At 35.5% G+C, this 27,208-nt stretch overlaps 1 protein-coding gene across 3 annotated transcripts in view; it reads right to left on the bottom strand.

Moving 5' to 3' along the window:
* Exoc4 (exocyst complex component 4) overlaps nucleotides 1-27,208 on the bottom strand; it is a 669,227-nt gene that overhangs the window by 355,843 nt on the left and 286,176 nt on the right. For 2 of the 3 annotated variants that reach the window (XM_048340247.1, XM_048340248.1), the window contains exon 10: nucleotides 5,701-5,797. In XM_048340247.1, the coding sequence (XP_048196204.1) occupies nucleotides 5,701-5,797 (97 nt within the window). Of the gene's footprint in view, nucleotides 1-4,106; nucleotides 5,112-5,700; nucleotides 5,798-27,208 lie in introns of those variants that run through there. The other variant, XM_048340249.1, reaches the window with a different exon arrangement.

The raw sequence follows: 27,208 nt of genomic DNA, 5'->3' as shown, positions 1-27,208 counted from the left end.
TCTTTTCAAGAATTAAAAATAGTAGGATTTCTTATTGAAAATCAGGATTTCAGAGTATAAATGCAGTAAGAAGTCTCATAAAATCATTTACCTTGGAAGTCAGTAACAGGCGTTATATCTTCACAACATCTACATGTATGTAGGCATTTAATTTTTTAAAGAAAAGCAAATCAAGAGACACAGGGTTAAAAAAAAAGACAAATGACTACAAAAGCAATACTTGCAAAACTGTTTGGTGTAAATGAACTGAACAGCTTATGAGGGGGGTAAGCGGGGGAGGAGGGAATGAGGGAGGAGGTAACAAACAATACAAGAAATGTATCCAATGCCTAAGGTATGAAACTGTAACATCTCTGTACATCAGTTTGACAATAAAAATTTAAAAAAAGTGAAAGTAAAACAACTTCTCACTCCTCACAGTCAAAGACCAGACAATCCCACAAAGTCCAGCTACAAAGTAATTTCAAATTTCTTGTAATGACTATATGGTATACTAACTGCAATAAAAAAGTATCACTCTATAAAAGAGCTTAATACTGTAGTAAAATGTACTTCATTTCCAAGAGAATAGTTATAATTAGATCATGATTAATATTTACATACTGTAATTATTCAAAAGTAGCAACTTTTGAAGATACCTAAATGTCAGATCTATGCAAAAAGAGGAATTACATCATTAAAATTTCATCATTTAACATCTCCTCCTCCATTTTCCAAACTGAAGGTCCATAAAACAAGTTATGTTCATTATAATGTACACATTTCTCTTGAAAGTTTCCATAGAATGTCGAACAATAGCAAATAAAGCATTTGATGAAGAAAATATTAGTAATCATATTGTGAAAGTCTTAGAATCTACCTGGACATAGCTAGACACTTATTTGCTTTAGTATATTTTTGTTTATTTAGATGCACCTTGGGGCAGGAAAACTGACTAGGTGGTTTATTACATTTATTGAGGGTTTTTTTCCCTAAGCTTTAAAAAAATCTTTTTATTGTCTTTAAGTACAGTTTATGAATATAATATATGCAATGAAGTCTAAGATTAAAGCAAGTTGGATGATACCATACTTCCTTTTTGGCAGAGATGAAAGTGACCAGAAAGGAAACATGATATCTAAGAAACAAGTTAACAGCCAGTCAGTACATTGGAGGCCGGTACACTTGCCTCCATCCAATAAAGACTTCTGGGAGATGAAGCTGCCTTGTCTACAAGCACAGCACAGATATAACTTTGCAAGATTACCAAAACTGAGAACCTGTACAAAAAATTTACAAAAGGACAGTATACACTATCACTGGGAACCTAAAGAACAATATAACAGGAATCTGATCTCTAGTGTTCCCAGAAGGATAGTTTAAGGTTTTCAATATTAAAAAACCCTTTAGGCTGGAAAGAATATAATGCCAGCTGACTGAAAAATAGGAAAAGAGTTCTTTTAATAAACTCTACAAAGTTATATGTAAATGTTTGGGAAGACATAATACCAATGTTACTATATGTATGGGGAAAGGAGCAGAACACAGGAAATGTTTCCTATGTTCAGTAAATATGCAGTTCAGCCTACTAAGATATATAAAAAGAAAGTAATGGTCTATGCTGAAGTAGAAATGATATAAGTCAACTTCTGTTAAGTTTTCTCTTAAACTTTTAAACTCCATTTTAAGTTATAAATAAAAGTAAGTGACATAATCAATTAAGAAAAGTGTCTAGAAAAATTGGATAAGAAATAACACAAATGCCTTGTGAGTGGCTAATCGGGAACGAGATGTATGGTTTCAACTAGTCTGAGGAGTTGTCTCACAGGAGTAAGAACCCTCATGACTCATGCTTAACTGTCCTTTTCCAGACTTGGTCAGTGGTACCACCTCTGCAGTCTAAGTAATCCCAGTGAGTACCTTGGAGACAAGGAACATGACCTTACTGTGTTTCCTTAGGACCTCACATAGAATCAGAGTCCAACAAGTAACTGGTTGGTAAAACTAAGTGAAGGAGCCTACTCTTGAACAAAGATATCCTGCTGTTTACATTTTAGATTTCAAATCAGCTTTTTCCCTCACTTTTTCATTCAGCCTCTTTCACTGTTATACTATCTATAAAATAAACAAACAAATAAATAAAAGCAAAATCACATTCACCTCAAACTGGCATGGGATAGGAACAATGAATGATTCCAATGAGTAGTACGCATATCAAGGTTAGCAAGCATGAGGCCCTGCATTCAAACTCCAACACCAGAAAATATACTATCAAGATTTAACATAGACATAATATTCCTGGTATTTCCATTTGAAGATACACGTAGAAAGAATGAATAATAAATTGTAGCATATAACACACTTTCTTCAGGTCTCATCAAATAATAAAATTCTGAATGAAAACAGAAGCCAAATACATGAGTGATAGTACTACCAAGACTTAGAATAACTCCCTAGCAAAGAAAAATAAATATCACACAAAAAATCTCCATTGTTGAGAACTCTAGTGCAGCAATATGTATATGCCACAATAAACCTCTTGTATAATTATAAAAAGAGAACTATAATTTATTAAACTTTATCAATCTACTATAATCAATGCATTATGGGTACAGAGCAAGTGCAAATACATATTTTGCTCTTTTTTTCTCCGCATTAAAAAAAATTCTATAAGAAAAATCCCATGAAACAATGGGTACTGACTACACTTCTAAGAAGCTTTCAGAGTTTCTTCCATAGTTGAAACAAACACAGGCAAAAGGAATCCATTTGTCCAAGCTGTAGCATAATCAGGCAGTAAATTATGACACTAAATCTAGGTGAGTAGTTAACCATTACAGTTAAGGCATTTTCCTATGTTCCCAACAATTAACAACACTAAGTAGAAATCAATTACAATTGGATAAGAGACTGAATACTAATTACCAAAGTCATTTGACATATATAAACAGTGTCACTTAATACACAAATATCACATTATAATTTATCATGTATATAACCAATACATACATATTAACTAAACCAACAAAGTGCTGATTATCTTAACGTAACTTTCTGTTTATTTTTGCCCATTCTGGGGTTTGAACTCTGGGCCTGGGCATTGTCCTTAAGTTTCTTTTGCTCAAGGTGAATGCTCTACCACTTGAGCCACAACGCCACCCTGTTTTTTTTTTTTTTTTTTGAGTGGTTTATTGGCCTTAAGAGTCTCACAGAGTTTCCTGCCTGGGCTGGTCTAGAACCATGATTCTCAGATCTTAGTCTCCTGAGTAGCCAGTATTACAGGTGTAAGCCACTGGTTCCTAGCCTTAATGTAAGCTGTAAATTATATAAATTTACTTGCTACAAATGCTTATTAAGAGGCTTTATGAAATTTAATGCCATATTTTATGAAAGTAGATTTTTATTTTAATTTATATATTTGTGTTTTTACATTTAAAACCAACTGGGGAAATAATTCAGTATAACTGAAGAAAACAATTACTTAAATGAGAGCTCAGAGTTTTAGCTAGTCACTATGACATCAATTTAGTAAGTCTTATTGCATAAGAAGCTAGACATTTTCCAGTAACAATCTACGTAGATTTTGGGAAAACATACTCTGTATTATTTCTGGCCAATCTGGTAGCTTCAGGTTAACCATTATCTGAATGTGTTAAATTTATCTTAGGAAATTAGCGTGTCATTCGGAGATAATCCTAAATCTGAGTCAACCCTTAAGTGTCTCTTCCTTAATATGAAAGTACAGCAATATAGAGTGGTTCTTTAGGGACAAAACATTCTATTAATATTACATTAGATATCCAGATCTAAAAGTTCCTGTTATAAATTGTGGTTAAAACAATATTAAATTTTCCAGACTAATCTTTTGAAAAATACAGAATAGTGTCATATATATATATACATATACATATATAGAGATACACATATTACTAGAAATGTCAACTTGTATATCCATTATAGGAAAGAGCATCAAAGTTCCTCAGAAAATGAAAAATAGAACTACAATATAATCCAACAATCCCATTAATGGGTATATAATCAAAATCAATTAAATCAGAATGTCAGAGACATCTGTACTCCCATGTTCACTCTATAATGATCTAATAGTTTAATAGAATTAACCTAGAGTGTCCACTAATGGATGAATGGATAATGAAAATGATACACATACACTGTGGAATACTATTGAGCCATAAGAAGGATAAATTACTATCATTGCAACATGGATGCAACTGAAAGTCATTACATCAAGGGAAAAATGGCCAGCAAAGAAAGAAGGTCCATGATCTCAGTTAGATATGGAATATATAAATCTGATCTCATAGAGGCTGGGAGTGCAATGGTGGTAGCAGTTTGAGAGAACAGGAGAGAGGTAAGAATAGGCAAATATTGAATGAGTTATGCCAGGAGAATGAATTGTTGACGTACTATGGCAAAGCAGGACAGTTATGGGTAACAATTATGTACCATAGATTTCAAAATGTTAGAGGATTTTGGAAGTTTTTCAAAACTATAATAAATGACACAGACCTTTATAACATGATTTTAACATTACCTGAATTATAAACAATATATAAATACTACATTGCCCCATTAATATAATTTTTATCATTTTTGTATATGCTAAAAATAAATGTGAAGGGCTCATAATATTAAATTGACCATCCTAATCTTTCCCAAGGCACAGTATAGTTATTATGAAATGCTATATGCACACTTTTATGTATCATATCCAGAAGTTTGATTATTACAAAACCTTGTCATTTATAACCATGAATCATTGGCCTTTAACGCCACAATTAGGTTAATTTCTCCAATTAGTACAAATAAATTCCATCTCTAATTCTTATTATGTATTTTTAAAAAGAACCCATTTAAAAGTATTTAAGATTTAGAGCTCTTTTTAAAAGAGAAGCATCATACATTCTTATTAACATACAATCATAGTATAATAAGTAACTGAGCATTACAATACACTTTAATTGAAATTAACTGTCATAATATTTAGCCACATATTTGATAAAATAGTTCAGTGTTTGTAAATTATATTTGCTGAGTCACATGCCAATTTTCAGAGGCTACTGAGACACTGATGAAAATGAGTGAGACAGAATATAGGTCAGTAGTTTTTCCTATAAAAAAAAAGCAGAGTAAATATTTTGAGCTTGTGGGCCATATGGACCATCCAAATGATTCACCACTATAATTGCTGCATACATGAGCATGATTGTGGTCAATAAAAATGTTATTTAGAAAAACAGGTGGTAGCCTAGATTTCTCTAGTGGAACATACTTTGCCAACCACTGAGATGGGTTGAAAGAGAAGAGGGGAAGGAAGAGAGAAAGAGGGAGAGAGGGAAGAAGGGAGGGAGGGAGGGAGGGGGAGGAAGGGAGAAACAAGGCAGAGAGAGAGAGAGAGAGAGAGAGAGAGAGAGAGAGAGAGAGAGAGAGAGAGAGAGAGAAACAAGCTAAGAGAATGGGAGAGAAAGAAAATAAAATGAAAAGTATTTAGAAACTATTACTCCTGAGAACAAGTAACTATTTGTAGGGCTGACATAATCTCTTCTCTTGACTAACATTGATTATGAGGCCCTAAAAAAATTGTCATTGCTGTTTTTTAATGACTGATTTCAATTCTGACTAAACTACTGGCCTTTTGTACACCAGCATTAATAATGAAAATGCTGATACTCAGTAAGAACATCATAGGATTTCACTTACCTTAACAATGGATGGAATATGATGGTAATGTTTCTGGCTCCAGGTTTACAGACAAATTTTGTTCCTCCACCTTCAATTAAATTGTCATCAGGGCCTCCTTTTCAGAAAACAGGAAAAAAGAAAAGGGAGGGGGTAGATGAAAGGTTAGAGGTATTTAGCTCACTGCAACTCTTTTCTTTTTTCTTTATTGTCAAAGTGAAGTACAGAAAGGTTACAGTTTCCTATGTAAGGCCATGAGTACATTTCTTATCCAACTTGTTACCTTCTCTCTCATTTTCCCCCTGCCTCCCCCCTCCCCATTCACTTCGACTCTTACAAATAAATAAAAGCAAGGCTATGCACATAAGTCATGCCGTCAAAAGAAACATCTTTGAGAAGCCCTTTTCAAAATCTACCAAGTTGCTTTGAATGTTCAAGTCTTTCTCACTCCAATAAATGATGGATTCAACAGTCCACTAAAGATAATAAGTTGGAAGCCTAGGAAAAATAAATAGCCTACTTAAAGCAACTATTCAAGGTTATTACTTCGTTAAGGTTAAATTTTTTTTTTATCTCTGTTTACTAGCATCTTTCAAGAAACTTTCAAGAATGGAAGAAGTGACAAAGTTGTGCCAGCTTGTAAATCTGTGAGGAGAAAGTTACATATACACAAATTACAATGTTTCATTGTAATTAAGACCACACTAGTACATGACACCCTATGTTATCTATGACATGTTACACTACAGAAAAAACATCTTGCGTATTAAAATATATATATATGCATCTTTAAAGCTTTCACTTTTTCTTATTGAAAAGCTTCCACAACTTTAAAAAATAAACGTTTGCTATCAATTTCCCTTGCATATTCAATAAGGAATTATTTTAAAATCCATTAAACCATTTATAACATTATTTACTTATCACCTTTTCTGAATGATTCTGCCTGAGCATTGCTAATGTTCTTGTTTTCTGTACAGTTTCATCCTATGGCATTGTGAGTATGGGTTTTTTAAAGGCATGTTCCAAGTTATAGTCAGTATTTTATTCCATGATGTATGATGCAAGCCATTCTGTAGAGTTTAAGACTGATGCTTTCTTATGAGGCAACCATGCTTGCCACTAGGCCATACTCCCAGCTGACGCTTTCTTATGCTACCAGGAAAGTTTTCTGTTGTGTTGCCAGTTTAGGGCTTGAACTCAGGGGCTAGGAACTGTTCCTGAGCTTTTATGCTCAAGGCTAGTGCTTTAACACTTTGAACCACAACCCGATCTCCAGATTTTGTGTAGTTAATTGGAGACAAGAGTCTGACAGACATGCCTGTCCAGGCTGGCTTTGAACCATGATCCTCAGATCTTGGCTTCCTGAGTAGCTAGATGTCTAACCAGAAAGTTTAAATATAATGTTGACCAGGATCTGTATGACTTCTTTTATCCTTTCTGATTAATTAAAATATCAAAAGGTAATGACACAAAAAGTAACCACCAAATTCATATATACTTTAACAATACATCATGACTATATGAAGGTGGACAAACAACCCAATTTAAGATAAATCCTAGCTTCACAGAGTTTAAAATGTGAAAAAGATATATATAGGTTTGAACACTGAAAGAAGTATTTCTACCACCACTTTCATGGTCTATTAAGATGAAATTCAATTATTGCAATCCCTGTCTTCAATCTCATTTTTATCTACTGGGAAAGAAGAGAGAAATTCCATAACACAGATCACTTCTACTACTGTTACATTAGAATTTTTTTTTATATACCCCTTTTCCCATTTGGAATATAACTTGGTAGAAAGTGGTCAGACAAGGACATAATTGCTGGATGAATAAAAGAACAGAGTACTACTTTGAAAGAATGTTATTTGAATTGGATGAGACAGTATAAGTGGAAGTCCTATGTACACTGTCAAGAAACTAACAAATACAAATAAATCTAGTAAGAAGGAATACTTAATAAATACTTGTTGATGACAATGATTTAAGAATTAAGATAACAAAAAGATAATGTATAATACCAAAAAAAAAGCAGAGAGCACTAGAAATGCTAGTCCACCAAAGGCTTTGCTGGGAAACCTAAAGTATGATCAGAGTACATTAGGTAGAAACTCAGAGAAAGTTCATTTGCTCTAAGTCCTTAGTAGATACAGATATTGATGACTGGTGCATAGACTGTGTTTAAGCTAAATATAAAGTGAAGTTTGGGTAGAAATTAAGAAAAAACAATGGATTGGGGCTGGGGATATGGCCCAGTGGCAAGAGTGCTTGTCTAGTAGACATGAGGCCCTGGGTTCAATTCCCCAGCACCACATATACAGAAAACGGCCAGAAGTGGCGCTGTGGCTCAAGTGGCAGAGTGCTAGCCTTGAGCAAAAAGAAGCCAGGGACAGTGCTCAGGCCCTGAGTCCAAGGCCCAGGACTGGCCAGAAAAAAAAAAAAAAAAGAAAAGAAAAGAAAAGAAAAAACAATGGATTGTTCTCCTTACCTCTATTTACTAAAATCCATCTACAGGAACCCCATTCTCTCTCTAGGTTCCAGTAATAGGAGATATATGCTACAGCAAATGTGGGATTTCTTCTTTACAAACCAGATGTGAAAATTCAGCTTTCTAATGCTATTGTGTGAAAGACCACCCCCTTGAATCCCCAAGTGAAGGGCTTTAGGAGGTGAGCCTTTGCTATAAGCACTCTCATGAATGGATTACAGCCATTATACCAGGAACGTGAGGGTTATAAGCAACTGAGTTTGAACCTATCTCTTCAAGCATGCACAATGGATGGGAAAGGGGGGTGGACCTATCTCCCCTTTCTCTTGAATTTCCCATATTCAAGGACTATAACCAATAAACTGCTATTCATTTAAAAAATACTCAGTCTGTGGTACTCTACTATAACAGCACAAAGTGGACTAAATAGTGAGAATATTCTTGAGAAGAAATCTGCCAAAACTAAAAACTCACAAAGTCCTTGAGTCTCAACTTCTGAGCTAGACTCTAGCATTTCAGTATTCTTACTGAGAAACACAGTTCATTTCTCCTTGCCTTTCTACAATCAGGTAGCCTGGGAGCTGCTGTCATGAGTGACTGTTAGAAGCATGTTGCTCAATCCTGAGAAGCGCATCAACTAGGTTGGAACAGCTCTCCATTTAACAGGCATGCAGGCTAATCTCAGGTGTGGAGGCCAAGTGATGGGTACCAGAGAAAATGCTGAATGATGATGGATGGTTGGAATGGAAGGGAAACAGATGAGAGTATTACAAATAGAATATACTGTGTAAAGGGAGGGAAGGAATGCCCTCGCTGTATTTCTTGCTTTTAGCAATGAAGATGATTTGACAGGCTCTCCCAGATGATTGGCAAGGAGCACCAAGGCCACTTAGTGACTGGAGAAGTGACAGGATATAAGTGATTGCAGGCTAGTCCCTTCCTTTACAATTCATTTACTTAGGAGAAATTAGCTTCCATTTTTATTTATTCCTTAATTCTTTCCCACAAGGATTTCCTGTCATTGATAATGAATACAGCCATCTTAATAAAGCAGGAAAAGGAAACCATAACCTTAGAAACAAATGTTCTCTTTGAAACAACCATGGTACAGTGGGAGGAATCAATATGTTCTGTGACAGATACTTGACCTGTTTATTTTTAGTAGAACTGTGATAAAATTATTTAAATTCCCTAAGCCATATCTTTCTTATTTATAATATAAAGTGTGCAGTCAACACAAAGATTGGTGGTGATATTTAAGGGTGATAATGTACATAAGGGCATCCGGTACAGTGTTTGACATACAGTATCAAGAGTAACCTGCCAACTATTTCCTGTTGAGAATTATTAAACAAGGAAGGATTCAATTGATCAGACAAAGACACAGAAACACATACGCACATACAAAGAAAACCCAACATATGAATATGAACTCGTAAAAATAAACAACAGAGCCCATTCTTATTACTTTGGGTAGCAAAGCACTACATAATTATTATTAGTAAGACCAACTTTGGAATAAAATGTATAAAAGATATCTCTTATTGCATTATTAGATTTTGAAGGTAATGTTAGTACAGTGTGAGATTTAGAAAACTACTTAAATACATACAAAATCAAATGCCTTTCCTCTTTTTTCAATAAAAATACTCAAAAATGAAAGGTATAAACTCTAACATTATCAATACGTGACATTTTTCATGTGACATGGATTTAAAATGGGCTTCCAAGAAAGAAAAGAACTACTATGTACACTGAATTTTAAAATAAATGTATTTCCTCATTAATACATAAATTGCATGCAGAGTATACAGGACTGCTGGGTCTATTGTACCATATTAGTAAGTGTCTTTATTTTGAGTTTAAGTCTAGTTGAATGGTCTAAGAGGTACCTGTTTTCATAGCTGTTGTCTTGGTAGAGGGGTTCGTTTAGATAAAGATTTTTATGATGTGCCTAAAATATCAGTATGTTTACAACTGCTGCTTCCACAACTATAAAACATCTGATAAGAGTCTACATACAATAACCCTGTGGTTTGTCACTATATCAAGAGGAAAACAAATGTAAAAAACGTAGCCTTATACTCAGATGGCTTTCTATTACAGTACAGCCAAGCAAATAAAATATGACAATGTTATTGTTTAATTCTAGGGTAAGCAGAAAACTCTAGACCTGAGTAGAAAGTCCAGCAAGTCCCTACAAGGAACTCAAGTTCTACTAGGATATAATTATTATTAAGAATACCGTTTTGTTCACAGATGTATCCCCTTGTGCCTGAAATCGTTTCCAAAACAGGGTAAACACTTAGTATCTGTTGAATGAATATATGAATAAACAAATGGCCAAACATGAAACTGAATAACTCTTGTCTAGATCAAGTTATTTCTAACTACAAATGGCCTATGAATAAACAGCAGATGTGTTTTTACATGAAGCATACTCAGTGAGATTTTACAAAGAGGCTGAAAGGATCTATTAATTACAATAGCATGTAGAAGAAAAATCTCTCAAATAGAAATAAACTACGTATTTACACCACAATTCAAGTTAGTACCTTGCCAAGACTGCTCTGATCAATTATATTTTCTTCATATCTAGCTATAATGTTGTGCTACAGTAATTAAGACAGGTGCCAAGTGTTACCTTGGGTATGTATGCTCTCATAATCTATTCCCCTTTGTTCGTTTGTTCATTCCTTCCTTCCTTCCTTCGTTCATTCGTTGGTTCGTTCCTTCCTTCCCTTTCTCTCTTGTCCCACGTCCCTCTTTCCTTACCTCCCTTTTCTCCCCCCACCTCCTACTCTCCTTTCCCCTCCTCTCCCCTGCTTTCTTCCTAAAACTGGTCTCTATTTCTGCCATCCACATCAACCTTTGAGAATATTAAACATGAATCTTACTGTAATATTCATGAGACATAACTCTCCACGTCCAACCACCCCAAATACCTTCAATTTAATATGGATATGCCAGCCCTGTTATTAAAAACTAATGATATTTGTGGGTTATTTTCACACTCAAAAGTTACAGTAAAGTATGGATAATAAACATCACTCAGGATGGCATTTTTGTTTGTTTTGTTATTTGTTCGCAGGCAATGCAGTCATTGTAAAGTGCATGAGAATATTTTTTGTGCTATATGAAGCCAAAGTAGTCATTGGGAATTGTGAAGTGGCATCCTTATGTTAGGGAAATACCATATGCCTTGTTTAATAGTCTTCCTTTATCATGGTTCATATGCAAGACAGTACAATCAAACAAAAACAAAACTCTCCCTTGCAAATTTTCTCATTGGTTTTACCATATAACACGGGGGTGGGATTTAAAAAAGGCAAGGATAAAGAGTACATGAAAACTAAGTAAATGCATGCTTAATTTCTTTCTAGTGCCATGGAGGCTTATGGAGCGCTGTAATGAATTGAATTAAGCTTTGAAAAAAGTGGGAGAAAACAGATTTTTTTGATCGCCATTTCACACTACCAAGAGCCGAGCTCAGAGACAGTATTGAATTTGTAGCATCACAATAAATACATAGTATTCTAGAATAGGAGATGGGAAGGAAAAGAGACTCAGAGCCAGAGTTACTATCTGTCACTAGGTAGAAGAACAAGGGAAAGGGAATGGAAGGTTCTAGTAAAAGAAAAATTCAGGTGACTATTATAGATGGAGGAGTCTTTGATAAGAAAATAAGTGAAGTCGGGAAGAGCATTCTCCAAGAGGAAGAAATGGACACCTGGGGATCTCTATAAGGTCAGGATAGTTTTGGCAGGACTCAGAAAGGGAATGGGAAGTGGAGGTTAGATGCTTCCTCACGTTTCATGTGGTGGCAACCACCCTATCTCCTCTCCTGAGTTAAAAGTGGAGAAGTGGAAGAGGAAATTGGATGTCTGATATACAATGAATCACTCAATGACAAAGCTTGGACGTGAGAGTAAGATAAAGAAATGAAGGAAATAAAGTTCAAAGATCTCAGTCCAGAGGAAAACAGTGAGACTTTTCGATCCTTCTTAGAATAAGTCCAAGTAGGAGACATCAGGGGGAAAAAAAGGAATTATAAACTAGGGACTGTATAATGATGGGTTATTCTAAGGGTTATTGTATATTAACTGTTGTGAATAAGAGATGGTATTGATCTAGATGTATTTTACTCATAAAGTGCCATGGTGAATTGAAATTCCTTTGCACAATTACTTAAGGATAATAAAAGCAAATCAAAAGTAACAGCACACTATGGTTGAAGATGTGAAGTATCACATCTACTGGATATGTCTTCCTGAGAAGACTGCCAGAGTTTTGCTTCAAATAAGACCATCTCTCCTAGCTTTTGCTTAAAGTCCATGAAACAATTCTTATAAAATTATCCTTTTACAGTTCTAAAATTGAATATATTCTAAATTAAAAGTAAATTTCATAATAATCTAGCATTTTTTTGTGTTCTCTTGGTGTTTAAAAAAAAAAGAAAACATACAAAGAGAAAGAGAAAAGAGAGAGATTCTTATCTTCCCAACAATAAAACAGGAAGGACCAACCCAATAAAGTTGGTCCATGCCATGGCCCATACAGTGAAATAGAAAAATTTAAGATCACTAATAGCTTCTCCTGGGCCATCATGTGTTTGCCTGGTCCTCTCCTCAAGGCCCATTAGTAGCCGTACTGAATGTTTCTGTAATGGAGTCTCAAGTGGCAAGCTCTATGAAGAACAAAAATGTAAGATATGAACCAATTACCAAAAAATTCATATCCACTGCATGTATATTTTAAAAAGGCTGATCAATAAGGCACAAGGGAATTTTAATTGACCATATTTGAAGAACATTTCTATCTTAGTGACATTATTCTCCAACTCATTTTATTTTAAGGCTCCATGGAGATATTCCATTGATCCTTTCTTGTACTCGTTAACTGGTCTTAATGTTCATGAATCTATTAAATGCATTCTAAAGGCTAATCAGATATATCTAACTGAGATTTGCATTTGTGAAAGCATGACTCTCCTGTTTTTTTCTTTCACTTAGTATATTTTAAGGCTGTAGCACATCAGTACTTTATTTATTTATTTATTTATTATTTTTGCCAGTCTTGGGGCTTGGACTCAGGGCCTGAGCACTGTCCCTGGCTTCTTCTTGCTCAAGGCTAGCACTCTGCCACTTGAGCCACAGTGCCACTTCTGGCCATTTTCTGTATATGTGGTGCTGGGGAATCGAACCCAGGGCCTCATGTATACGAGGCAAGCACTCTTGCCACTAGGCCATACCCCCAGCCCCTATCAGTACTTTATTGATATTATATGATATAATATTTCAGTGTATGAATATATAATATGTAATTTATCCAAATGTTCATCAGCTGACCAGTTATCTCCCTTGTGAGTCTGTGAATGATACTGCTATGAACATGCATGTAAACATTTTTATGTGAAAGTATGCTTTCAACTGAGCATTGGTCTATATTTAACCTTAAAAATATCCAAGACTATTGGCATTAGTACAGGGTGGTTTGTGTTCATTTGGGTAAATGCTCAGGAGTGGAATTGCTGGGTCATAGAGAAGCTCTATGTTTAGTCTTTTGAGAACGTCCATACTGCTTTCCAAATTGGCTAAGTTTACATTCCCAGCAACAGTGTAGTAACATTCCCTTTTGGCTACAACCCCACCACCATCTGTTATTATTAATTTTCTTGATAATGAACATTCTAACTGGAGCGAAGTAGAATCTCAATATTGTTTTGATTTGTATTTCTTTTATGACCAGAGATGTTGACCAATCATTTTTTCATGTATCTATTGATCATTCATACTTCATCTTTGGAAAAGTCTTTCTTTAATTCTTTAGCTCACTTATTAATGGGGTGGATTTTTTTGTTGTTGTTGTTTTTCAGGATTTGTTTGGGGAGGGGTTAGTTTTTTGAGCTGTAAGTATAATTTTGATATGAGGCCCTTGTCTGTTGTATGGCTAGTAAACATCTTCACCTATTCTGTGGGCTTTCTATTTATCTTGCTAGCTATGTCCTTTGCCATGCAGAAATTCTTCAGTTTGATGCAATCCCATTTATCCAGCCCTTCTTTGATTTCTTGTTTCTGGACCTTTACTTAGGAAGTTTTTTGTTTGTTTGTTTTTTGTTTTTTTTTTTTGGCCAGTCCTGGGCCTTGGACTCAGGGCCTGAGCACTGTCCCTGGCTTCTTCCCGCTCAAGGCTAGCACTCTGCCACTTGAGCCACAGCGCCGCTTCTGGCCGTTTTCTGTACATGTGGTGCTGGGGAATCGAACCTAGGGCCTCGTGTATCTGAGGCAGGCACTCTTGCCACTAGGCTATATCCCCAGCCCTACTTAGGAAGTTTTGGCCTGTGCAAAGAAGCCCTAGTATTTCCCCTATCCCTTCCTGTAATGTTTTCAAGGTATCTAGTCTTACATTGAGGTCTCTGATCCAGAACCATATGCATTGCAGCATCATTTACCATAGCTTTGCTATGGAATCAACCCAGATGCTCCTCAGTGGCTGAATGGATCAAGAAAATCTGGTATATGTACACAGTAGAATTCTATGCTTCCATCAGAAAGAACGATACTCCCCCATTTTTAAGGAAAAGACTTTGAAAAAATTATACTAAGTAAAGTAAGCCAGGCCCAAAGAAATACAGGCTGCATGATTTCCCTCAGTTGTAATAACTAGACTATGTTTGTAAATCAACAAGTTAATTCAATGGACAGTAAAAGACAAATAATTACACTTGGACATTATTAAACAGTACTCTGGTCACATACTGAGAACAAATGACAATATTCTTAGGAGAGAGTCACAATGGCTCAATAGCTATGTGCATATGACCATATAAAATGATGCTTATTGAAATGAACTCCAAGAAATGGAAACAAAAATTTTCTATTGTACTGTTTGCAGTTAATTTTTTTCCTTTCTTCTATCTCCTTTTGTTTGTTCCCTGTTGTCACTTTTTGATTTCTGTACCCTTTGTCTTGGATATAAGTTAAACTGATTTGGTGAAGGGAAGAGGAATCACAGAAAAGGTGGCACAAAGGGTGAACCAATGCAACAGTGATACTAGACGCTATGTTGGAAATCAACTTTATATCTTTGGGTGTTGGGAGGGGGAAGAGAGAGAAAACGAAGGAGGGATTATCACTGTTCAAAAAGAAATGTACTCATTACCTTACTTATATAACTGTAAACCCTTTGTACAGGACCTTGAAAATAAAATTTAAATTAAAAAATACAAGACTTTTCCTGAAGATAGTATACCCCAATATTAGTGTTTGGGTGCTTGTTTTTAAATACCAAAAAAACTGGGATTACAGTGAGTGTGATTAGAAAACAGAAAATAAGAGCACTATAGTACCAAAAAGAATCTCTTCCCACCAGCATCCCAGCAGATCTCCTATAGAGGGAGCCCTGCTTATTCCAGAGGATTCTTGAGGAAGCATTGCCAGATGCAACAGATAAAGGCTGGACTAGATCGCTCTAAGAACTGGCACAAATGAGACACTACCACCGTTACCTGCATGGCATGAACAAGTGGCAGTGGTGTTTCAGCGCCATGATTTAAACAGGCAATGAGTCTTCTCTCCTAATTCCAAAAGATTTTAGTTGCTCGAGTTCTTGTTAAAATGAAGCAACATTGAATGAAACACAACAGAATGCAATAACATTTCTGAATCAGCTAATCCCCTCTCAGTGTTTACATGTATTTGGACAATGGCAGCTTTCCAATGATAGCTAACAGGGTGCATGATATAGATTGGTGACAAGGGAAAGCATCAATAGACACGGAGTGGAGCAAATCAGTCCTATGTTGCCTAGGAAATAAATGGTCCAATGGAACTTACTGAGAATAAATGATTCATAGATAAACTAGTTTTGTAGAAGAAATGGTGTGAAATACTTCCATTGTCTTCACACTCAGAGTTGTGTTTAAAATACTTGCAAAGTTGGAAAACATTTATTTTGAAGTGTTCAACATAATAGCCATAAGGTATAATAACCCAAAAGGACCAAGAGTAAGAGAGATGGTGGTTTCTTTAAGCACAAAGAAAAGAGTCAAAATATGAGTTGCACTTAGCTTAATGAGGAAAATTGTTGCTAATATCCCAATAGAAATGGCATTGTTCTATGGCTCACTTGAAGCATCTAGATTACTAAAACACGGGTGTATTTAAATAATTTTAGCAGCAAAACATAGTCATTGTTTAGGTTTAGTTTGTAATATTCAACTTTCTAGGCACTGCAGATTGCAATATTGTAACTCTTGCAATATTCTGGTGCAACTAAAATCAGTCTACCCGGTTAGTTAAACAGGCATTTACATAGAGAGATTAATAGATGCTTTGCATACTCTATGTTTAGCATATAACTGAATTTTTTTTAATGTGTGTTTAATCATTTGTCTCTATTATCCGCCTTGCAGCAGCTCTCTAATATTCAATATTTTTCTGGGGGTAGGGGCAATACTGGAGATGGAAATCAGGAACTCTTGAGCCATGCTTATCCAACCTCCCCCAAATTGCTAGGCTTTGTTTCTTTAAGTTTTTTTGATAGCTTCCCTTGCATTTGCCTGCACCCGTCTCAGACCACCAACCTCCTATTTCTGCCATACCTGACTTGGTTTTGAGTCAAAGATGCACCAATTCTCCTAGGCTGGCTTTAATCCACAATTTTCCCATCCCTGACTCTGGAGACACTGCAATTAGAGGCCTACATCACCATGCCTGATCTTATTACTAGTTTTATGCCCTCTGAATACTATATTGATAGCAACAGCAAAAAAAAAAAATTCTCTCATTTAACTACAATTAAAATAGCAGTAACAATTGCAGAGACAAAAGATAAGCAATATAGCACAACATAGCCTCAAACTGAAGATTTTCTGCCCCAGCCTCTAGAGTGGTGGGATTAAAAGTGCATACTAACACGCCTAGCAGTATTTCCTCTAATATCCTTCTTGGTTATGTTCTCCAATGATCCTACCTTTCTTGCCACTTCATTAGAGCAATTCAAAGTATATTGAAAGTTTTATGTATTTTTAGTGCTTTTTATGGCAAGATCAATTGAGGTACTAATCGCACTGCTAAGAAAGAAATCTCTACATAATCTGGCTGTACAGAACCGTCTATAAATAACTATCTTTCAGAATTTAAATATTTCAGTACAAGTATCTGAATTCTACACATAGATCCCTATTACTGTGGCTTGTTTTCAATCAATTATCATAGGAAATTTAAGGTAACCATTATAACCAACTCAACAAAGATTATGAAGTAATAAAGCTGAATATAGTGCTTGACTTAAATATTTCTAGTAATGCAACATAATGACATATAACAGTAGTGACAATGTGACATATAACAATATATACCAAAATGTAAGTTCACAGATTTTAAAATCAGATATTAGGAGAATAAAGTCATCTTTCTGACTTTGATATCAGCTAATATTATGGTATGAAGTAAGCTACTTAACCTCTCTGAGCATTCTATTTCCCAAAAGGAAGTAGAATGAATAATAAAGTATGCTCTTGAAAAACCCTGCCACTTATGAATTTTTATTACCTTGATTATAACATTTCTATCAGGTAATATCCCATTAAATACTTTATTTATGTTTTTCTGATAGTGCATAAAATAGTAAATTCAAATAGAAATTTATTATGATTGTTATAATAATTGTAGTGTCAAATGTAATAGTTATGTTGAGATCTTAAATGAGAATGAACTGTATTTTTGTTTTGTGATATTAGTTATGCTTCAAGAAAAATAATTGGCATCATTTGGGACTCACATTTTTATATGATCTAATTATAATTATTGTCTAGTCCCTGTATTTATGGAGAGGCATCTCAGATTCTTCCAGGATTGTCACTAGAATTCTTCAATACAGAAAACCAAAGTAGGATGGTCATGGCATGTCTTTGCAATTTTGGTTAAGAATACCCTTCAGTTATTCATTCCAAATGTATCTGAATTTTAACAAGTCACTATAATCAATGGTTTCCAAAAAAGCAATTCTGGAAAAAAAAAACTGACAGGAAAACATGCTTTCCTTGAATTAACCATGTGTAATGAGCCACTCAGCATCTTTGTGCATAGCAGTATACTCATACATAGTAAAATAAACAGAAATGGTGGACATAATTAATGATCACAAGAAAGATAAGATATAAAAAGACATTTCAAAAGTTATAAAACTATTATATAGAAAATGGTTTAAAAAGACTTAAAGAGGGAAAGAAAAAACTACTGCTCTTGGATTTGGAAACCAACTTATAAAAGCACAATAATATTTCGATGGAAAAATGGGAAGCCACAGTTGTTTGATAGAGAAAATGACATTGTTCCTCTATAAAGTAGCCTGCTTTTCAAAGTATAAGAGAAGAGACTATCAAAGATAATACATATTTCTTAATATTGGTATTCAATAAATACTCTCCTGGGCTGATCACAAATAGTGACTCAATCACAGAACAAAGGAGCTACTTATCAACATTTTCTAAATACATCATATAAAATTACTGCTACAATCTCTTCCTGGAAAAGTACTCTTCTTTTGTATTTATTTAAAGAGTGGGCATTCTTCTTTTAACTGTTGTTTTTCAAAAGTCTAAAATATACACAAGGCTTTTATTAAAACAGAATGCACCCAAGAATTATTTGTCAGTTCAGCTCAGGAGGTAGCAACAATGGGCAGAGGTTGCCAACAAAAAGGTTCTGCAGATATCCAACAAAGTAACATAAACACAGATATAAATAGTCCATGGAATACAGCTTCAATGCAAACATTCTTTGTCTCAACAATCAAGCACTACCCCAGCAATGGAGAGCTAAGGAGAGGCTAGAACAAAAGAAGAGAAGTGGATTAAATCCAAATACATCCAGTATTCATTAAGTGTCAACTGAATACAGGTATTGCCCTCTTATGGTTAAGTCCGTAACCTTGGAGTGAACTTCATGTTTCTAGTTTGCTGATACATCTTATCAAATCAGGTAGTAACTCCTGTTGGTTTACACTTCAAAATGAAAAGAATCCCAGTCCTTTCACCAGCCTCGCTATTATGCCCTTCCAAGGCACAATCATCTCTCTCTTAATGCCCTGGTCTCCTAATTCACCTCCCTGCATATATCTTTCCCTTACCTCAGTCAAATCTCAAAATAAATGCCACAATGATATAAATGCATTGTTGGTTTAATCTGGTTACTCTTCTAGAATGCTCCAGGGTTTCCCTTCTTTCCTAGTACATAAAAGCCAAATTGCTTACCTGCCTCCTGTAATTTTCTGAATTCAACTCTTCTTATTCCTTCCCTCTCTTGCTCTGTTCTGGTAACAGGGCCTTTGTGATGTTTTGTAAATGTTTTCTACATTTTTTGTAAATGTTTTCTATTCAAGGCTTCCTGAACATTCTGTTCCCTCTGCCTCTCAATGCTTGTCCCTCACGATGTAAGTTTCACAACCTTTTTGTCTTAAGTTTTGAAGTTCAGTACAATTTATTACCATAAATGTAAATGGACCAACCACATAGGTGAACTTGGATATTGTGCCACTAAGGAATATGAAGACATTCATTGGACTCAGCTTTCTATTCAAGGGAAAATGTATTTCCATTTTCCCATGAAAAAAAACCCCTCAGATTAAAGTGTTTCACACTTTCTATAACACCAAAAGCTAGCTTAAAGCAAACTCAGAGGAAAATTCTACTATGAAACCCCAAATACCTCCATTCTGAAGTATACTATACTTTTTAAGAAAAACTTAAAAAAAATTTAAAGCAAATCTAATTCCACTTACAACTTTTAAAAGTCAACATAATACAACTTAAAAATCACTTAATGATACCAACTGTTGCTGGGGTGCTTTCCCCAAAGCTTTTCTTGACACATACTAAATTCAATCTCCAAAGCCATGCCTGTTTGCTTTTGTAAAATCTCTTCTTTTCCACAAGTTGTTTATGCAGTTCCATTTGATGTCAGTCTGTGGCCAAAAGATTTGAAGATGCACCATGTAGCAAGCACTCAATGCAAATGTGTTTATTATAATAATCTGAACTTCTATTATTTATGCTTGTTATGAGTTCATAAAATGAATACAGCTTTTTGATCTTCTTAAAGCACAACAGGCAAAATATTAGAATGATCAGAGAACATTGTGGTCCTACAATTTCACTCATCTCTTTCTTTATGTGTAATTCCATGGGAATCTTGACAGTGTCTTCTGGTACTCTATAATTACCTATTTACTAAATTTCTGAGCTAGATGTCATGAAATGAATTTAAATATTGTTATACAGTGATGTGTAGGTACAAAACTATCTTTCTGTTGCTGCCCAATCCCTTTATACTCCTAATACTGTGTTGTCTAAGATCCAACACCATATGCATTGAAATAAGTTGTTCTTCAATGTTTCAAAACCTGATTTATTAGTCGTTCACATTCCATCTGCCTCAGAAAACGGCAATTCGGCTTTACTTTCACTGGTTGCCCAAAAGGTTGAGGTCCAAATTTTTTTCACTTTATCATTTGATCAGCTTGTCAAGACACATGTGTTAAGTTTTCAACTACATAAACAACCTGAAATTCTCACCTTTTTTTTTTAAGATCAGGCATGCGCTGCAGAGGCTTGATTAATGCATTTGTCATCTTCCATATTTACTAGTGTTTCAAAAGAACTGGTCTTGAGAAAAACCATCTTTGCTATCATAAAAAAACAACAAAAACCAACCTTTAATAATGGTGCTTGGTAAAAGTGAGGGGAAAAAAGTACTTTGGTACTAGCAAATACATGCTGTATGATACAACTACTATAAGTAAGTACAAAAGAAATAACAGCTGGCACAATCAATATGAGAGTATGGGAACCTGAAAGGAGAACACAGAGGAAAGAGGAAGAAGCATGAACAGAAATCTAACAATGTGTGGAGGCAAAGTAGCAGTATGACCAGAAGTTCATTGTTCTAGCCTGGCATCAGCCCCAAAAGTTAATGTAAATAGACAATCTGAGCTTCATGAGGAGTACCAAGAGATTCAATTCCTTAAGTTCGGGTCTCTCTCAAGTTAAAGTAATTCTTCTGATATAGGTGTTTACATGACATTGCACTTCAGGTTTCAAATTATCTTTGGTAAAGCATAAATGGTAGGTTCTTTATCAGTCTAGTGAGACATTACAAAATATTTTGTATATAGAACAAAGAGAGAAAAGAAGTCCAAGATAGGATGCTTTATTCTCAAGCATGATAGCTTACAGAAATAGAAATAATTATATCCTAAAATATTTACAGATAAAAATTAGCAAATAAAATAGAACTATGCAGAAAATAATTCGGTAGTAAATGAAAAAATTACATATTAAATATATTATTAATTCCTAAAACGTAGCAATTTTTCCAATGTGCAATATATTATTAACTGGGGTAGCAATAGATAATCAATGTTGGTTGCATCTTCCTTGCAACCCCTCTGACACACACACACATACATACACACACTTTTTTTTTTACACACAGAAGAAAGGTGCTCATTTTCCATTTCCCATTGGTGGGCAAAAGACTCCTTCTGTTTAAAAGCAGGGTTTTCCCAAGTGTGCCAAGGCACAGAATACATCTGTTAAGAAGAAAGGCCCAGCTGAAGCCCAAATATCTGATTCCCTAGACTTTACCCTGCCATATCGAATTCCTCAGCCTGTTCATCCATAATCTTTTTGAGATGGGTTTGTCTCCCTTCTCATCATGGCTGCTTTGTTTAGTCTGAAATTCAATCACAGATGAATTAGGCTTTAGGAAACATTCCCATTCTAGCTCTGTAGTCACATCAGACACCCTAGACCCTGTGTTAATTTCGTTACAGCTTTTAGTTCTCACATTTCAATGCAAAAATCACTTCTCCCTGGAGAATGCCACTGATATTGGCAAGAAAGCACGAGGGGCTGCCACGCGACTCAATCGCCAATAACAACCAGGAAACTCAAGCCTCAGCAGACATTAGTAATCACGGGAAAACAGCCAGAACTTTAATCACAATTCTTTCAAAATCAGCCAGGGATTTCAAAATGCTGTTATTCTAGGATATGACCCTAATACAGTGCTTAATCAAAGCCATTGCCAGTATAAGAACAACCTGCAGACTTTAATGAAAACCAATTTTATGAGAGTCAGTGCGTCAGCAGCATGCTGCACCCAATTTACAAAAGCTCCAGACACTCTACACATAAACAAACCCTATAGATACAAATTTGTTTCTGAATCTACGCAGCACCTCTATATTTGGGACTGTGTATTTACATAAACACACAGGCACACCTACATAAATACTCTGCTTACATATGTATTTTTCAGGTGTGGAGTCATATGACCGAAGTTACACTGTCAACCACAGCACTAGACGATGTGAACCTGTAAAGCCGGTGGCCAGCTGGGTGGGCAGGTGTGGATCTGGATTAGATTGCTCCCGTGCTCCTGACATGGTCTGGAGGCTATCTTCAAAACAGAAATTGGGGGCAGAGTATTTTCAGTGCCAAGGCTCTGCTTGCCATAGACACAAGTGCCAGATGTTCAGGGTGCCAGGCAGCTTGACATAATGTTACCACCAGCTCTGTTTTTAGGCAATATCCTGAAGAAATGGCAAAAGCAATAACAAACTCTCAAAATACAGTAAGTAGCTTCCTCAGCTGATTCTGCAGAGAGAACACTAAATGTGTTCTACATCATGGAGAAGGAGAGAGAAGAAAGCAAATGACTGTTAAGACATCTTGTCTCCTCTTTACTACTTCTATGCATTAACCTCCTACCTGGAACAAGTAGGCCTTTAAATAGTACATCTTGTCCCCAAACCCACCTTGTCTGTTTGTCTCTGCTTTCTGGTTGCCATGAGGTAAGGAGCTTTCCTCCATCATGTAACACAGTTAGATGCTGCTACTTCCCCAAACACCCAGACGCATGGAACCAAATGACCACGGACAGAAACCACTCAGTGAATCTAAATCTTTCCTCCTTTAAATTGTTATTCCCTACCTCCTACCCACTGCTCGTAGGTATTTTGTCACAGCAACAAAAAAATCAACATCACTTAACTGCTTCATTTTCTTAGTGGCGATTCATGTCTACAAAACAACCGAAAACCCCATGGAAGCAACTGATTTACCCTGTTTATACCATGTCGTCTAGTAAGGGTAGGAGTTCAATAATACTTGCTAAAAGTAATAAAGTGAGAAAGGAAAGGTCTTTATCATTATACAGGAAATCAAAGATTCAGGGAGCAATATGGCTTATGGTTTATAGAGTTCCAGCTGGATTATCTCAAGCTCTGAAAGTTATGCATGCTGGTAAGGATTATGAAAGCTCATTTCAGACAGTAAACTGAAGATCCCAAAGTACTAATGAAAAAACGTTCAGCCCACAACCACAATGATACAAAGCATCTCCAATCTTGTCCTGACAATTCTTCTTGCCTAAATGTGATTCCAGCTCCTGCTTCACTATAAAAATGAAACAAAACTTTAGCCTGGTAGTTCTACAATGGTAGAGGAGTGATAACTGTTGATACCATGTTTTCTTTTCTATGTTTCACAACAAATGAAGACTGAGAAGAATTACTAGGACTAAAGCAAAGACCTTCCTAAAATTGAAATGTTTAAGCTTGGATAAAATCTAGCCATTTAGTGCCTCAGTAGCTCTTTCAAGTTGTTTTGAGACAGTGCAGCCCACTATAGTGGCCAAAGCATAATGCTTTACAATTAGCCTGCAAGTCACTCAGAACGACCCACAAATTTCTTGCCCAAGAGAATTTGAGAATGCTGAATGGAAAATACAGAGCAATTACTTATCTCTCACATGTCTCCAAGTAACTTCTTATGATAGCACCCATCACTGACCCAGGTCTACTGTTGTCTGCAGTGTTCCTGCAGCCCAGGATCAGAAGTAGACAAACCAGTTCTCAAATCTACATTCATCCAATCCCTCCAACACAAACATTACATTTTATAATCTGGAGAGCTGCCCATTATGTCCACACTCATTATGGGCAGAACTAGAAGAATGCACTTCCACAAAGAATTTGTTAAGCAGCATCCTTAACAAATCTATGTCAGCAAGTTAGTTCTAGAAGTATATGTTTTACCAAAATAAACAGAAAATCAACAGTGTTGCTAGGAAATATGATAACTGTGTGTATGCCATTAACTGTTATTTAGAATGGAAGCATATCAAAATAGCTTTAAAATACATTAAAACACTAGGTCATCATTTCCCTTCCATCAGGGTATCTTGTCTTATACAAATAAGGAGAGTATAATAGCAAAAAGTCATATTAATGTTTTATATATAGTAAGTAAATTATCATTCCCCAAACAGAAAAGCACTAATCAGCAAATCATAGTGAAACAAATAACATCTTGTTTGCTTTTAGAATGCCATTTAATATTTTTAAAGGGCACAGTGGGAACAGGCGAGGAAAGAAGGAAGGAGAAAAGGAAGTTATTCATTGTATGGTATGTAATTTCGTTTTTGGAATGAACTGAGGACTTGAGTCTCATGAATCTAAATGCTGCCACATGGCCCAGTTCCTAATGAGTGGTCATTACCCTACAGTTGGATTTATTTGAACAATTAAATGGCTTGTCCACGACAGAGGCATTCCTGCCTTCTAGTAGATAAAATTCAATTTTCCTTAGATAATGAATATAGGGCAAGAATACAAAGAAGTGTATCAAACAATGGCAAAAATGTCAAGAAACAGAAAATGTCTAATCTCCAAGGGGAAAACAAACTCAAACTTTGGTTACAGCTCAGGCATCACTTTTTGGTGTGATGAATTATAGTCTGTAGTCTCCCCTAAGGGGATAAAATAAAAACAAAAGCAAAACCTGATAAAACTATCAATGGTTGATTTTCTTTTTTGCAAAGTCCAAAACAAAACCAGTTGCAAAAGCAGCTTTCATGTCATTGTTGGCAGAAAGCATATTTCTTCTCAGGATTTATTTAAGAAAAGTAATCTGAGTGCTTTTTTCTGACTTCAATTTCCTGCCTAGTATGTTGGAGGCTCAAGAAATCTGGTGGACAAACTGGACTGCTAATTACATATTCAATCAAGCCATCTGATTTTGTTGATGAGTTCAAACAATGATGCTAAAACTTAAGCATTTTCCTTGATGGCTTCTGTTCAGAGTGGCATGCAAACACCTTGTAAGCAAATGATGGACTAAAACTGGCCATCCATTCTGTCTTCTAAAAGCCAATTTAGTACAGTTTCAACCTCTGAGCTGGAACTTGATTTGGTTCAATTTCTCCCCAAATCAGTTTCATTATGAAACTCAAAGGCACTATCATTCCAATCCATATCTTCAAAGGGAAAGTAATAAAACTGATATTAGCCACTTTCCTAGTTTTCATTTGAAATTGTGTCCTGACAAAAAAATTATATAAAAGTCCCATATATTTAAGTGTCACAGAATGTCACCAACTTCCAATTAGCTATTGAGATCTTGCCTTCCATATTTTGATATTGTATCAATCCCGTAATAGTCTAATATAGTTGCATTGCCATAAAAATGGCTTGAAGAATACAATAAGCTGAAAAAAATTACTCGTCAGCTCAAGGAGCCCATAAATTATGGAACTGGGGGCAAAGCAGATGAAATAAACATGTGCAGACAGCATCATGGAAAGACTGACAAGGGAGGGAATATCAGGTACTTCTGGATTTCCACAGAGAAAGCATCTCAGAATCCTTCCCTATTCAACTAACCCAAAATTTCTACTCTCTCTCTCTCTCTCTCTCGATAATTCTGCCTTTCCCACTTAACATTTTTTTTATTAAAATAGTATTTGTCTCTTTACCATCTTTCTTTTCTTCCACAACATAAAGCTACATGGTCACAATGATTTCTTTTCATTTAGTCCACCTCTGCATTCCTATTGCCCAGAATAGTGCCAAAGCTAGCATTTGAATTTTAAAAAAAAGAAACTGAATGAATAAGAAGATTAAACGAGTGATCATATTTGTTATACCTATATTTTCTTATACATTTAACCCACATATGGCATATCTTAAAAATGTAGGAACTGAAGTTCCCCAAAGGAAGCTATGTGAGGTTACATGGACAATAACTAGTTCCCCAAGGACCAGTATAAAGCTCTTAGATAATACCTACTGTTTCCACTTCAAAGAGGAAATGCCTTGAGAATTACTGAGTTTTACCTTTGCAAGAGTAAGTATAAATAGTTAGCGAAAATACCATAATTAAAAAGCAGACATGATAATTCTAGAAGATTCAATGTTACAGAATGGCCAGAACCTAAACTTTATGCTGAGATTTATATTCAAAAGGATAAATTAGATATAATCTCCAAGTAGCCTTGAATGCTAGGTTCTGTGTTTTTACAATAAACGCTTTAAAATTATTTTTTATACTACAGAACTCTTCAACGTCCTCTGAAACCATATATGAAATGTTATATCAAATAAATAAAAGTCTAAGACAAAAAAGAAAGTTGGAAAGGACTGCACTAGGTTAAAAACCAAAGGCCCGAAAAAATCATGATTAAAGGGGAAAAAAATTAAGGGTAGGCAGACCTGAAAAGGTATTATAAGGAAAAAAGCAAAAGAACTCGGTAACAGATTAGGGAAGATAATTGCCAGAGAGCACTTCCAATTTTAGATCCCAGCTCCAGTGAGAACTGCTGCTATATTGAGATAACAAGGCAATTTAGGAAGCATTCTGAGATGATGAAGACAGTGACAATATGTATGGGCTCCTCCAGCTTCAATGTCCCTTATAGACTCAATGTCCCAACGTTCTCTTCTCAAGTCATTGCTCTTCTTATTCTCTCCTCAAATGATCGATACACCATCATGCATGCTATCAACTAGCATCCAACTACTAATGATACCCAAATCCACACTGGACTCAACCAACTCTCCCTAACTCCAAATTTCATTGCTTATCTCACACAATGGAAATTCAATAAGCCCAATCTGAGCTCCTCTTCTTTAATAAGATCCTGTCACTCTTCCTCAGAGTCAACCCTTCCACTACCCAGAGTCATCTCA

This window comes from Perognathus longimembris, chromosome 2 (assembly GCF_023159225.1).
Source record: "Perognathus longimembris pacificus isolate PPM17 chromosome 2, ASM2315922v1, whole genome shotgun sequence".
Classification (NCBI taxonomy): Eukaryota; Metazoa; Chordata; class Mammalia; order Rodentia; family Heteromyidae; genus Perognathus; species Perognathus longimembris.
This window is presented reverse-complemented; position numbering and strand designations above follow the sequence as displayed.